The sequence below is a fragment of the Musa acuminata genome, chromosome BXJ2-7, assembly GCF_036884655.1.
Source record: "Musa acuminata AAA Group cultivar baxijiao chromosome BXJ2-7, Cavendish_Baxijiao_AAA, whole genome shotgun sequence".
In the NCBI taxonomy this organism is placed as follows: Eukaryota; Viridiplantae; Streptophyta; class Magnoliopsida; order Zingiberales; family Musaceae; genus Musa; species Musa acuminata.
Window position 1 is genome coordinate 7,528,228 of NC_088344.1, and position 14,003 is coordinate 7,542,230.

At 38.4% G+C, this 14,003-nt stretch overlaps 2 protein-coding genes and 1 long non-coding RNA gene across 12 annotated transcripts; 2 read left to right on the top strand and 1 right to left on the bottom strand.

The window, feature by feature from the left end:
• Window positions 1–40: 40 nt before the first annotated feature.
• LOC135582888 (E3 ubiquitin-protein ligase At1g63170-like) lies at window positions 41–5,521 on the bottom strand. Of its 5 annotated transcripts, none has more exons than XM_065116714.1 (6): window positions 5,382–5,499; window positions 4,396–4,556; window positions 3,612–4,261; window positions 2,709–2,834; window positions 2,333–2,627; window positions 41–771 (listed from the first exon to the last, which is right to left on the bottom strand). In XM_065116714.1, the coding sequence occupies exons 3-6, from the start codon at window positions 4,217–4,219 to the stop codon at window positions 568–570; spliced, it is 1,233 nt and encodes a 410-aa protein (XP_064972786.1). In that variant the 5' UTR covers window positions 4,220–4,261; window positions 4,396–4,556; window positions 5,382–5,499; the 3' UTR covers window positions 41–567. The 5 variants fall into 5 exon arrangements, with proteins under 5 accessions (XP_064972786.1, XP_064972787.1, XP_064972785.1 ...); XM_065116715.1 differs by lacking the exon at window positions 5,382–5,499 and adding an exon at window positions 4,666–4,726; XM_065116716.1 differs by lacking the exon at window positions 4,396–4,556 and adding an exon at window positions 2,069–2,135 and having other exon boundaries at window positions 589–771; window positions 3,612–4,247; window positions 5,382–5,494.
• Window positions 5,522–6,233: 712 nt separating this feature from the next.
• Window positions 6,234–6,808, top strand: LOC135616948 (uncharacterized). Its single transcript, XR_010488550.1, has 2 exons — window positions 6,234–6,399; window positions 6,513–6,808. It is a non-coding gene; the product is annotated as an uncharacterized LOC135616948 (long non-coding RNA).
• A 1,686-nt stretch (window positions 6,809–8,494) lies between these two features.
• On the top strand, window positions 8,495–12,858 carry LOC103991282 (uncharacterized). Of its 6 annotated transcripts, none has more exons than XM_009410680.3 (7): window positions 8,495–8,580; window positions 9,466–9,586; window positions 9,655–9,798; window positions 9,896–9,994; window positions 10,071–10,196; window positions 10,634–10,732; window positions 10,818–12,858. In XM_009410680.3, exons 2-7 carry the CDS (start codon window positions 9,516–9,518, stop codon window positions 12,622–12,624), a joined length of 2,346 nt encoding a protein of 781 aa, XP_009408955.2. In that variant the 5' UTR covers window positions 8,495–8,580; window positions 9,466–9,515; the 3' UTR covers window positions 12,625–12,858. The 6 variants fall into 6 exon arrangements, with proteins under 6 accessions (XP_009408955.2, XP_009408953.2, XP_064972792.1 ...); XM_018829465.2 differs by having other exon boundaries at window positions 8,520–8,580; window positions 9,470–9,586; XM_009410678.3 differs by having other exon boundaries at window positions 9,466–9,798.
• Window positions 12,859–14,003: the final 1,145 nt, after the last annotated feature.

Consider the following 14,003-nt stretch of genomic DNA (forward strand, 5'->3'; position numbering starts at 1 on the left):
TAGCACTAATATCACCATTATTGCCACAATGAGAAAAAAATAAAATAAAATTCTACTCATTATTTAAATAAATATATGTTCGTGTACACCAACCAAAATAATGAAAATTATAAAAATGAAAATTGGTGAAGAAATCTCAAAAAAGTTACTCTAAATGTATACGTACGCTGTGTTTGCTTGCATCAGCATCAGCATCAGCATCAGTCTTGCCGGTGGTAGCCCGTTCGCGCTCACACACTACAATCACCTTTGAGGGCCATCAAGCTCAGACCTGCTAAAGGTAACCTTAGGGCATATATATATTATTCTGTATAGAAATGAAGATCCACCTGATACAGCATTTCTATCTCATTTTGCAGGCTTCTTTATATAGACATGCACAGCACAAGAAACCCCAGAGCAACTCATCAAATGGGAGGTGGTAGAATCAGGATCAAAGGCCACAGATCCTTCAATACACACGTATATCTTGAGGCTTGCACAGACTTTTCACTCCCAAACCGTTGTCTGGAAATCATGGTTCTTCGGAAACACAAGACATCTACAGCATCTCCAGAACTGGGTCTATTACACCAACCCCCAGTTTCCCGTGATGTGAATTCCTGAGCTTCTGCTTGAGGTTGTAGTGTCTCCCACCTCGGTTTTGCAGAGGGGACAAAGTGCATTTATCTTAAGCCACTTATCGACGCACTCCTTGTGGAAGAAATGGGTGCATGGAAGCTCACGGAGCTCCTCATTGTCCACATACTTTGCGAGACAAATGCAACAAACCTGCAGCAATCATGCAAGGTTAGGTATTTGGCCTACAAAAAATAAATCAACATATTACCAAAAATTAAACCAAAGTATTGTGATCTACCAACAGCCTTTAAATCCTAGGGCATATCCACATCATCTTTGTTTAATTATAATTATTGCTGTCACACTATAACCAAAAGATTCTGTGGTTACATCCCGTGAATCTCATATGAATGTAGAAAGGTGTATTTCAAACATTCTTTATATGGTTTAACCAATCTATATTTATGGTTTGACCAAACACTGATAAGGGAACCATAAGCATGGTACCACTTGATATATCATTTTTTAATTATTCCGTTTTTAGTAATATCAAGTAAAACGGATTGATCTCTCACTCAGTATCTTGGTATCATTAAGAGCCAATCAGTTGCTGAAACTTGGTATCAAATAAGTATTAAAACCGTAATCCTCTCTAAGGTTTCAAATACAGGTCAAACCAATAAGTACAAATCAATATTTATTTGTCCGACAAAGGACTGATATTGGGCAATACATGTTGGTATTTTATTTATCCTTTTCATGATACCGAATAGTACAGATCCATATACCAGTCAGTATATTATCATGGCATCTTGACTAGTGTTTAAAATCTTGATTCTCTCTATTCTAGAATGGCATAATTATATGTTTGTTTCACGAATAAAACTAAAAGATGGACATAGAGAACAAATTTATTTAAAAAACCAAATCTGGCTTCCAAGTGGAGAGACATGGGACTTAAAAGATCTGATTTGGTCTCTTAGTTAAAGAGAACTAAATCTTGCTTCAAAGTGACTTCTGTTGCAATAACATATCTAATACACATCAATGGTCAGCCATATACAAAACGGTTTCTAAGATGCCATCATATATAAGTAAAATCTTTAACCTTGTTCAACTATATTGACAAAAAATTATCTCAAATGAAGAAATATGTATGATGTGTTTGTAACAACTTCAATGTGGTGAACAGGTTCTCCAGTGCAAAAATTTGTAACATGATGAAATTATGAGCAATATAGAAATATGTCGCAACATGTTTGCAACAATTTCAACATGGACAGGTTTTCCAGTACAAAATTTTGTAACATGTTGTAACTTGATAAAATAAATACAGAAAGAGGACAAAAGAGAGCTACTCCTACTGCTTTGGAAAGTCGGCTTACTAATGATCTTTTTAGTTAATTTTTACATGACTTGCGCTATTGTCATAGGTATATGGATAATAACGGCCAAGTGCAAGAAGCTATGGTCACTAGGGGTCTGGATAAATTGAACGCTATTCTACCTCCACATTGCAGAGATTTCTCCACGTACGATTGGCAACCTCCATGTGGAAAGAATGTTTCAGCAATCTGCACTCCTTGCAATAAAGCAACCTTATAACCAGACCAAGCCTTGCACTCAAACAGTACTAAATTATTGGTAATAAACCTAACATGAGTTTGGGTAACTTGAAAGACTAATTAATGATCTTCCTAGTAAGTGCTACTGACTTTTTAGCAGATGCATCCAGAATATGAACGTCAACAGAAGTGAAAAAAAAACTTACAGCATCTTCGGCAGAAACAATTCGCTCCTTATCAGTCCCAGCAGCCAATATCCCACCAATGCCTTGATTATCCAAGTTAATTTCTTTGTCGCCTCTATTTTTCCTCCTCTTTGTTTTGAACTTGTAAGTTGGCAATGCGTTAATTGATTCTTGGGTAGCACCTCTACCATGATTAATATCCTCTCTAAAGCCCATGATTGATATAATGCAAGGCAAGCAGCAACAGATTATTGCACATAGAATGAAAGGCAAAGCATACCCAATACAGCTAAATGCAAGGAACACGATGCATAACCTGGGAAAATGATCGAGTAGAACACGTCAACCGCCAATAGATACAAAATCAATAAAGAAATAATGGATTCTGGATGCATACCGGTACAGGTTAGGGGCATCATGAGAAGAAGAGTGCCCACCAAACACCCACACATTCCCAACAACAAACCACACAGCAAAAAAGAAATCCAATGCCATCTTAAAATGGTCAACTAGAGAATGTATCCTGCAAACCAGGGAAAAGATTAAAGATAAACAACAGTAGGTAGTTTATACAAAAGGTACTGAAACATCTACACGTTAATCTGTGTGGATGGTTAAATTCTTTTTTTCTGCATCAAGAACTGTTATAATCTGAAAGCTAAAACTTAGAATCCAATGACATTTTTCATTCTTTTAAACAAATTTCGTTAAGATCACAGTCTATATGTGATAGTTTCTGAGAAGTTGAAGAGTCCTACTGTATTTACAGGGATGTAAAGGGAAACAACCGAAACTATATATTTATGGTCAATTGCATTTATTTTCCCAACATCAAGAATGTATCATATTAAATGTAGATCAGCAAACTAAGTTAGATTAGTTCATTAGAAGCCAACAGACAAATTTGGTTCCGATACACTTCAGTTTCCTAAATCAACCAAAATTCTACCAATAAAATGTTAAAAAAAAAATGGAATCCCATGTTGTGGAACTCCAATATCCCCACCCAAATAACAACAATCAAGAAGTCAATTGTCACAAATGTAAGAGTACAATATAAAACAAAGTCAGAGTCCATGAACAATTATTCTAATAAATGTAAGGAAACCCAAATAAAAACTGAAAATGAAGGGACACATATATTCAAGTTGTTGAATCTTTTGCATAAAGAACTACCATTGATTAGCATGTAAAAGCCAAAAAATAATATAAAAAATAAAGTAAGAATAGATAACAAAATGAATACCAATAACTAAACAAAGAAAGGGATTTATTCAATGTACTAAGTAGTCACAATTACCTTTGGCTAGTTACTGTAGTTTGCCTTGTCTCTGGCACTGAATTGTGGCCATTTTCTTGCTCTGGATCTTGAGTGACAGAGATATCAGCATAAGCACTAGATTCTGGAGGGCTGTTACGCGAAGTACCCTGACCATAAAGTGCTGGTTCTTGCTCAGAGATCAGACTATTGCGATGAATATAACGCCAATAAAGATGAGGAAGTGTAGCAAAACAGCCTGTTGTGTAACCTATGATCCATGCAAATAATGGAGTTCGGGGATGTTCATGTCTTGACAAGGAGAGCACAATGATAGCTGCTATAATTTGACTCACATTAACAACAAGCTCAACTGAAATCCACAAACCAGAGTTCAAAGGACTTCTATTTCGACGGCCATAATTATCAGCTCTCCTTGGCAAAGAAAAATTTATTGAATTGGAAATATTTGGTGATGTTGGAGCTAATTGAGAAACAGGAGCCAAAGTGCTTGTCGAAGGTCTATCTTCATTATATGCTCCATCTGAGTCACCATGGTCATTTCGAGCAGAGACGGAAGTTGAAGCATCATTGCGCTGTGATATATCAATCGCATGTTCATGTCCATTCAAATTAGCTGCTCGATCCATCAGCAAAGAATGTCTATCAGCTTGAACCCTGCAGTTTAGTTCCTGAAGTGGAACAGCCATAAACATCCAAAAATAGGAGAGAAAGAGAAAGTAGGAACAGGCCACAACTGAATTTCTAAGATTCTTCCTGTGAACAGCTAGAATTTCATTACGATCAGCTTGGTGTAGATTCTTACCAAGTTAAGAACTTCTGGTCCTAACTACAGCTTTAAAAAGTCCTCAGTGCTTTAATGTTTGAATATACACTCGAACAATCGCTTTTAACTGAAGTAAATGCCTAAACACAATTATTTGTACTCTTCTATTTCAAACCGTTGTTTAGTGAGATGCAATGAACCTGCAAATCGACATAGATGCTCAGATACCAATTCCTGATGTTTGAATTTTACTCTATGGAACAATGAAGCAAAAGTTGCAAGCTCATAGAGTTCTCATGCCAGATGAACCTGATGTTAATTCAAAATCATGCAAGTCTCCTTAGAGATAACCGTGGTAACAATACACTATCTGCAAAAAGGAAGAGATCACAATTGAATAACACTGTGGATTTAAGCTAACAGTTACAGATAGACATTTATTTCGATCAATCTCCCCTGCCTATTCAAAGGAATAAAAGCCTTTGGCTGGCTGGAAGCAGGAACTTAAACAAGCATTTCACCTTATTATAAAATAATTCATGGAATGGGGGAAAATCTTCAGCATGGAGCTAAGGATCCACCACCATCCAGTATTAGAGATGGGAAATTTGCCATCTTAACGATTACTCACGACCCCGTTAATGCTCATAATATCCACTAATCAATGGCATGGAACGATACCAAAGCTCAAACTCCGACCAAATTTAACAGTCTAACCATATCTCTATCTCCACAAAGACTCCACAATGAAGAAATCTAACAAATAACTGAGAAATTGCCAAATATTAACCAAGATCCAGGTCGCCTTCCCAGAGAACTACCCTATCACAACATCGACGCAAAAGCCTTCCCATGGTTCTCGATTTTGTACAGAAAAAAAAAATTCATAAAAAAAATTCACAAGAAATCCACCGAAAGATACAACGACGTCGAATCGGATCGCAGGGAAGAAGTAAACCCCGAAATTAGAAGGGGTCTCTTGAATTCAAGGCAAGGTAAGCTGAGAGACGAATCGAACTACTTACCCGAATCCCACTCGCTGCTCGGTCTCGGTCTCCCCCATCGTTCAAACCGCTCTCGCCTTGGAATGATCGGCTTTCGCGACAAGAATGCGAAGGAGAAAGGTTGGAATTTTGGCTGCTTTAATTATATTTTACTATCTGCAGTCGTTGATGCTGTCCGTAGATTGCAAGTTTCCGCACGCCTTCTCAGGCCGTCTGATCGGTGAGGGCCTGAGGCGATCAACGGATCATGATGATCGAGCGTCGTCGAGGATGACTGGGACGAGACAAACGGATCGAACGGCTGTGATCGAGGGATCGATGAGGCCGCGTCCGTTTGACCGCGATCCTCTCACCTGTTGCTGACGCAGACATCATGACTGATGACATGGACGGTTCGATCTTGATCGTACGGACAGTTGCTTGCCAACACACAGTCTATCATCCATCGAAATTATTCAAACATTTATCAATATAATATCTGACATGCGTTGCACATGCACACGTAATGATACCTCAGCCTTCTGGACGGGTCGAATCAACCTGGATAAGTTTCAGGGTGGTACCATCTCTCACAGATGGTTTGCCACATCACACCTGGAAAGTACTATGACGGATTCGACCGATCTCTGGGATTCTTTCTCTACGTGTGACAGCTACATCCAAGTCCCCGTTTTCCACACGTCTTCGTTGGTTCAGCTGTCCACCTCATCGTCTCTGCAGGGATGACGCCCGGGTGTAGTCGACGGCCAGGTTGTAGAGAGAAGGAATCGAAGACCCACGCATGCTCAACCAAAACCCTTTCGCTTTCGGACAGGAGGAAAGAGACAAGCAGAGATATCGATAAGATAGAGTGAAGGAGAAAGGAAAGCCTTTGATCACATCATATCTGTGAAGAGCCCCTTCGTCTCTCGTCTCTCTCTCTCTCTCTCTCCCTATTTGGCTGCTTTGGAGTTAAGATGGACGCGCCGAGCGCGCAGGAGATGTCGTACATGGAGCACGTCCAGAGACGCCACGAGGAGAAGGGCTTCCTCTACGCCTGGTATCATCACAGTCTCATCTCCATTCCATATGATATACATCAAGTGACTGCAGATTGAGGTTGGAAGGATGTTTTCTTGACTTATTGTGGCTTCTTGATCCATTTTGTGGCAGTTTATTCGCCTTCTGTTGCTGCTTCTGCTGCTTTGAGGCCTGCGAGTGCTGCCTCGAGTGCCTCTGCTGCTGCTTCTGATCAGTACCGATCATGTCGATCGGGCATGATACGTAGTAGTATGTTGAATAAAGCTGCTTGATATGCTACTTGTGAACTCTTCTCGAGTTCCTTACATGTTTGTATCGTGATTTGTGTATCTGTAAGTGGGTACTGTTGGATTTGTTTGGTAGGACTATCGATGTTGCTTGATGGTTCATCAGATGTTAATCTTACAAGTTGGTCTCATGTTGATGAACTTGAGAGTTAGCACTTGCAGTGGGTGCTTCCATTTTCCACCTTGAGATTTCTCCTACTTGTTGGGTAGGTAAGCTTTATCTCTAATAATGAAGAAGACAGATATGGTCTTGATGAATACAAGACTCTAAGTAGACATCAACATCAACTTTCTCTGTCTTCTTTTCCCTCGAAAAGATAGGTTGGAACATTAAACCTTAATCCGAATGACCAAGGAAACCAAGAAAACATTCTAAAAGACCTGAGATGAAACCGAGCAGTTCTTCCATCTGGTTGCTGAACAAAGAGAAAACACATAGAAAAAACAGGAGTAGGCAGATTTCCCCATCAATATATCCAATATGTAACATCTTTATCAGCCCTTAAAGCCAAGTCTCACAATCTTACCACACCAGGGTTTTCAGAAGAAAGTGAGAGGATTGAGTCTTAATCCTTGCGATTCTTTACCAGGGATATGTCATGCCAAAATAAGAGTGCATTCTTCCTTTTATCATTGATTTCTCTATATGTTCATATTAATACCTGAATAGAAAAATTCATAAACATTTTCTCCATAACGAGATTTTTTCTCCAATATTTTTTATTTTTTATTCTTTCCACAAGTCTAATTATATGTTCTCTATTTCTGTTTATTTGATATTATAATGATCTATAATGTTTACAAATATCATTTGATACAAAATTTATTTATCCTCAAAAATAATTAAAAGTGGGAAGGTATGACGAGATCAAACCTAAGCCATACAAACATCAATCCAAAATAGTAGTTCGAAAAATATTTCAACTATACACCTAAAACGATAAGACAGGGACTCAATTATTGATCGTTTACTAAAATTATTTTATCTTTATTGATTATTAACTCAAGTGTCACTATATCGATCTTGATCTTCATATAAGTTAGTCATGTAACAAGTGCTCGAACCCCCTCAATAATCGAGCGAGCATTTATGGACTCACCGATCACATCAAATTTTTTTTTATACAACTTTAAATCAAGTCAAATTGATTTAGGCATCACCGATGTCATCATGTATAATTATATATGTTCAAAATGCCGATGTAAAAAAAATCAAAATATATAAGTAATGAATAAACAACGTCCAATATTTTTGGAAGAAATAAGCACACATGAAGCCATTTCATAATGAGCTTAAATTAGCAGAAGAAATAATATGAAACAACTCAGCAAGCAAAATTCTTTAAAGAAGGATTAATATGCAAATGATACATAATAAACGCATAAAAATGCATCAATTTCTCTCGGCCCTTAAAAGCAACAGAAGACCTTCAATGAAAAAAACCCCCAAATAATGGTTTTTATGAAAAATGTTCCTCCGCCCACCTCTCAATCCTGGTTGAAATCGTGACTAAAGTCGCTCTCCGAATGGTATTCTTTCCTAGGTACACATTTAAAGACTTCAACTTATATCTAAGTTATGAAGTCGCGACTTGAATCGCTGTCCAGAGTACCCCTATAGTCTACCGGTTTTCGGCGTCCCGGTATCTCAAGTCGTGTGTGAAATCGCGTGAATGGTTTAATCACCTAATAGCCAACAAACACCACAGATAAAACAGGCTTCTCAAATTGATAATTGCTTAAGTGCCCTTCACGCGAGGCATTTTTACACATATACCCATGACGAGGGAGATGTGTGTAAATATACATAGATCCCTTTTCTTTGCGTCTTTGCCCTAAGCCCCCTTCTCTTTTGTACCTATTCCAAATCCCCCCCACCGCCGCCGCTCCAGCCGGATCTACGCCGTATCCAGGTTCCTCTCCTCCTCTCTGTCCATGCATCTCTTTATGTCGTCCCCTGAATAACTAATCGATTTAGTCTTCAAGATTGCACTAATTCTTTCTCGATTCCGGCCCACACTGTTCGTGAGTCCGAATTCGCCTAGATGATGCCCACCATGAAGTTGATTAGTTGTAAGAATATGGAAAAATTGCTTCTTTTTTATTTACTATGTCTTTATCAGGCCTGAAACGGGTCCTGGAACGGACTTCGAGCAATAGGAAGCAGTCAGAAAAAGAGAACATGCTTCTTTTTGCTTGATTTTTATCAGGGCTGAAAGCATAGGAGGATGATGTCACATTCGGAATCTTTATGGTGGAGGATTCCATTAGTGACTCTGATACGGAGTTATTCGTAGCTTGGAGAAGGCCATATTATTGAACATTGGAAAAAGTGTTTTTATTGTTCTTTTCATAAGTTTACAGTCACGAGCAAATCTTCAGAGTCGCATCTCCTATCGTATTGCCTAACGAATTGAAATGACTTTGACTATGGATCCTGCACCATAGTGTCTTTGTTTAGGTAATCTCAGTTCTATGGTAGATGGGAACTTGATATAAAGATCCTTTGTTCTTCTATATTGCCCTCAGGTGATAGATTTGTTTTTGTTGGAGCTGCAACTAAATTGTACATTAAGTTTTACATTCTTCTGCATGGTTACCCTGATGTCTTGAGCTTATTGTGGAGGCACTTTGTGCAATGTTGGTTGTGCTTCATTGTAACATTAACTATGTATTACACAAGTAGGCTTTGTATGTGATTCACTAGGTTATTTTGGGCCACAGATTATATGTTTTGTGCATATACTGCTTCAATTTGCATTACTTTGGTTGAACATTTTCTTATTGTTCATTTGTAGGCAGTTAGAGCACACCATGGAGGGGCGGGGAATCGTGGCCATTTGCCAATATGGTGGTGAATTTGTTACCAACAGTGATGGGTCTCTTTCATATTCTGGAGGAGAAGCTCATGCGCTTGAAGTAGGTCATGACATACTCTTTGATGATTTGAAGTCAGAACTTACTAGTATGTTTAATGTTGATGTCAGTGGTATGTCCATCAAATATTTTCTTCCGAGCAACAAAAGAACACTTATCACAATATCTAGTGACAAGGATTTACAACGGATGGTTGATTTTACTTCTAATGCTTTGACCACTGAGGTCTATATTATAAACAAGGTTGATAACAGGTATTTTGTTCTATAAATTTGCTAAAAAGAATCTCATTTGAATAATTGGTAGCACTTAAATGCAATCTGAACTCACTTAACAAATATGCCCTTGTAGGATAACTCGGAGCACTGTTGCTGATTCTGGAATCTCAAACATTGGCACAGCTGAAAACGCTCGCAGTGGGAGACGAAGAAGGTTAAATTCTACTAACAGGTACTTGCTCATGGCTAATTTAGTTATAACATGCACTCTGTATGTAGTAGATAATTAAGAAGTTCTGTTTCTCTAGGGTGACTAGAGCTAGAGTAAGCGCTGTTGATTCTGATACCCCAAATGCCATCACCAATGTTGCTGGAGACAATGTATATAATTTCCAAGAAAAGAGGCTATTTGTGACTGAAAATGATGATAACAGGTAATCCTATGATGTCTAATTTGATATGGATATCCATGAACTGCAAAATAATTCTTTGTAATACTTAGGAACTTTTTTCTTTCTTGCCCCATGTAGTGCCTGCAAATTCATAATCATCTGGTGTTGTACATTAGAGAAGATATTAAAAAAAGGCTAAAATTTTGTGTTTGAAGCATTTATAATACACCAATTGTTTATTTTATTCATCAACCCCTTAATCTGTTTTCAGAGTTCTATCTTTATCTCTTGTTCACTTTGTTTGCTAAGAATTCCAAAGAACTTATCGACCGGAAACTGCAATAAGAGATTTCTTAATTGCCTATCGTATACCTTTATGACGTTCCCCAAATTTTCTGTTCTTTACTGCCATTGAGATGATCCACTGCAAGTCCTAATTGTGTTTATTTTTTTCCTCTTTTTTTGTGACAATAATCTAGAATGATTTCTGATGGCTTTGTTATGCCAATCACCGCTTCATCTGCTGCTCCAGACAATGCCAGACAAAGGATAATTACTGCCGAGAACATCGATGAAAGGTACTGGCTCGATAAATGTTTCTTTTATTATGGAGTAGAGCTATATGAAAAATCATAGCTATAACTGATAAAACATCATTTGTAGGGCAAGCGGGAGTATATTGGTTGATCCAAGCACTCCTCTCTTTGCATCTCTGGTCACTCCGGATGATGTTGTACCTGTTATTTCTAACTCTTCTTGGGCCAGTATTATTACTGGTGTGGGGCAAGAATTTGATAATGTCAAGGATTTCCGGTCTCAATTATGTAAGTATGCAATCGGTAGAGGTTTTATATACAAATTTGTTAAGAATGACACAACTCGAGTGACTGTGACATGCAACGAAGAAACTTGTCCATGGCGTATACATGCATCTGAGACATCTGGCAAGCAGAAGTTTGTGATTAAAAAAATGAATAATGTTCATACCTGTGGTGGAGGAAATGGCAAAGATGGTCAACGGAAGGCAACAAGGCAATGGCTCACCAGCATTATCAAAGAAAAATTACATGTTAGCCCACAGTGCAAGCCCAAAGAACTCGCAAGGGAAATTTATGAAGATTTTGGTGTGGCTTTATCCTATTCACAAGTGTGGCGAGGACGGGAAGTAGCCCAAAAGGAGCTTTATGATTCAATGAAAGAGACGTACAGCCAATTGCCTTGGTTTGTTGAAAAAATACTAGAAACCAACCCTGGCAGTGTTGCCTTGTTATCCACATCAGTTGATTCAAAGTTTCGTCGTTTTTTTGTGTCATTTCATGCTTCCCTTCATGGTTTCGAGCATGGCTGTCGGCCTCTTTTATTTCTTGATAAGATTCCTCTGAAGGTAACTAATCAATTTAAGTTATTGGTTGCTGCTTCGGTCGACGGAAATGATGCTGTCTTTCCAGTTGCCTTTGCTGTAGTAGAGGATGAGAACTATGACAGTTGGCTTTGGTTTCTGATGCAGTTGAAATATGCTGTAACAGCGACTCGAACAATCACCTTTGTGTCAAATAGGCAGAAGGGCTTGGATGGGGCAGTGCCTCAAGCGTTTGTGGATAGCCATCACAGTTATAGTTTGCATCACCTCATAGAGGATTTTAAGAATGAATTGAGGAAGGGACCATGGTCATCACAGGTAAAAGATGCACTGATTAGTGATTTTACCCGTGCTGCCCAAGCCTGCACTATGGAGGAATTTAATGCATCTGTTGAGAGCATAAGAAATTTTTCAGCAGAAGCTGCCGAGTGGGTTATGGCAAGTAAACCTGAAAACTGGTCAGATGCCATTTTCAAGGGCTCAAGATATGATCATTTCTCAACAAACATTGTTGACTCATTGAGTAACTGGATACCTGCAAAGAAGGAACCATCAGTGGTTCAGATGATTGATGCAATAAGAGACAAGTTAGCGGAGGTCATGGAAGAAAGGCGTGGATCATGCAATGCATGGGTGGGTACTTTAACACCGGCTATGGAACAAAAGTTGCAAACAGAGATGTCAAAGGCCCGGAAGCTTAATGTCTTATGCTCCTCGGATACTGTGTTTGAGGTACGTGGCAATACAATTTCTGTTGTCAACATTGGGAGCTGGGAGTGCACTTGCAGGAGGTGGCAGATTTCTGGTCTTCCCTGTGTGCATGCTATTGCAGTCTTCAATCGGATCAATAGATCAGCTGATGATTATTGCTCAAGATACTTCAGAATTGAATTCTACCAGTCGGCCTATTCGGCACTTATCCACCTGATACCTGATGTTGGAAGCATAGATTTCTATTCTGGTGTAAGTTCATACCCTCCTGCACGTCGTCCACCAGGAAGACCAAGGAGAAAACGATTTAATCACAACAAGACAAGTACGGTGGTCCGTCTCTGCAGCAGGTGCAAAGCAGCGGGTCACAACAAGGCGACTTGTGAAGCTTTTCTCTAAAGTTTGTGTTATTCATGTCCCGTGTATATCAGGTACCAAGTTATTGCACATGGATGTGCCCTTTTCGGCACAAATATTTACTGATTAATTGTAGGCCTTCCATGTAGATCCTACTAAGGTGTCAGAATTTCTCTGTCATTGCTATTAACCTGCATTATATATGCAGATAATGATCTTGTGTATGGTTAGTGAAGATGATCAACTTACAAATAATAAGATAAGCTTTTCTATTAACTAGCATTTGTAAGGATGATTTTTTTGCATATACAAAGCTAGGATAATGTTAATTTGTCAGAATATAACAAACTGAACTGTGGTAAGTGATCCTGGAAACTGGTTGTCTGCCCCTTATGAGAAAAAGAAAATGATTAGCATGAGGGAAGAAAGAGTTCATGTGTTAGTGTGTCTATCTTTTGCAATTTTCTGGTCAACTCATGATGATAAATGATTGGTGTCACCTTGCAAAGAAAAGTAAATAGTTGTATAGATAACTGGTCCTTAGAGATTGCCAGATCGTGGGTTTTTTCATGATTGTCTGAGCAGATCATTATTAATGTGAGAAACAGCATTGCATGGATTAGTTGAAACTCTCTCTGATGGCTCATTATCCAGCAACAGCAAGTTTTTGCTTGACTAGGTTGGAGCAATATCTATGTTTTCTTTGTGCTCAACATGTAAGTATGACACTGGTCTTCTACTATTAGTTACACGATATGAGTAAGTCAAATGTTACAATCTATTTCTCCAAACGGCTGTTTCCTCCTATTTGGAGCCCAAAATAGGACAAAGCAAGTTGACTTTTGGCTGGTCTCTTCTGTCATGCACTTGGAGACTGACTTGAGCTGTTGGAGAACCAGGTAAGTCAACTATTTATGCAATAAATTGTGAGACATGATGGATTGATCAATGGACGTGTGAGCTTGTGATTGGAAGATCTTGATCTGCTCTACTTTTCACTCCAAGTATTTGCTGATTTGTCTTCAAGTATTTGCTATTGTTGTCTCAAGGAAACATCCTGTACTTAAAAATATTCACAAGTATTTACAAATATTCATTTTCAGAGACATGTGATATTTTGCAGTTTGATGGAATAAATTTGACATCTAACTTCCCTTAATTCCCTTAAAAGCATTTACCTATGCTTTGATTTTGACCATCAAAGAGTATAATTTTTTATTTTGACCATCAAATGTACCCTTGAAACCATAGAAATCATCTTTTTTGGCCTCACGTTTGTCTCTGTCTTTTCAATTTGATCTCTCATCCCCCATATAATTATAAGACACTTCACAGTCCTAAAACCTTAAAGCTGATGGGAGTGCATACTTTACATATATTCATTTTTAGAGACATGCGATATTTTGACACCAAACTTCCCT

Excerpts from the sequence above, each read along its gene's own strand:
- LOC135582888 (XM_065116712.1), bottom strand. The coding sequence starts at position 5,419 with ATGGGGGAGACCGAGACCGAGCAGCGAGTGGGATTCGG. Across the intron at positions 2,628-2,708 it reads GATGCCCCTAACCTGTACCG|GTTATGCATCGTGTTCCTTG; the intron begins GTATGCATCCAG and ends TCATTTTCCCAG. Across the intron at positions 772-2,332 it reads TTGTTTCTGCCGAAGATGCT|GTTTGTTGCATTTGTCTCGC; the intron begins GTAAGTTTTTTT and ends TGATTGCTGCAG.
- LOC103991282 (XM_009410678.3), top strand. The coding sequence starts at position 9,482 with ATGGAGGGGCGGGGAATCGTGGCCATTTGCCAATATGGTGGTGAATTT. Across the intron at positions 9,799-9,895 it reads ATAAACAAGGTTGATAACAG|GATAACTCGGAGCACTGTTG; the intron begins GTATTTTGTTCT and ends ATGCCCTTGTAG. Across the intron at positions 10,197-10,633 it reads ACTGAAAATGATGATAACAG|AATGATTTCTGATGGCTTTG; the intron begins GTAATCCTATGA and ends ACAATAATCTAG.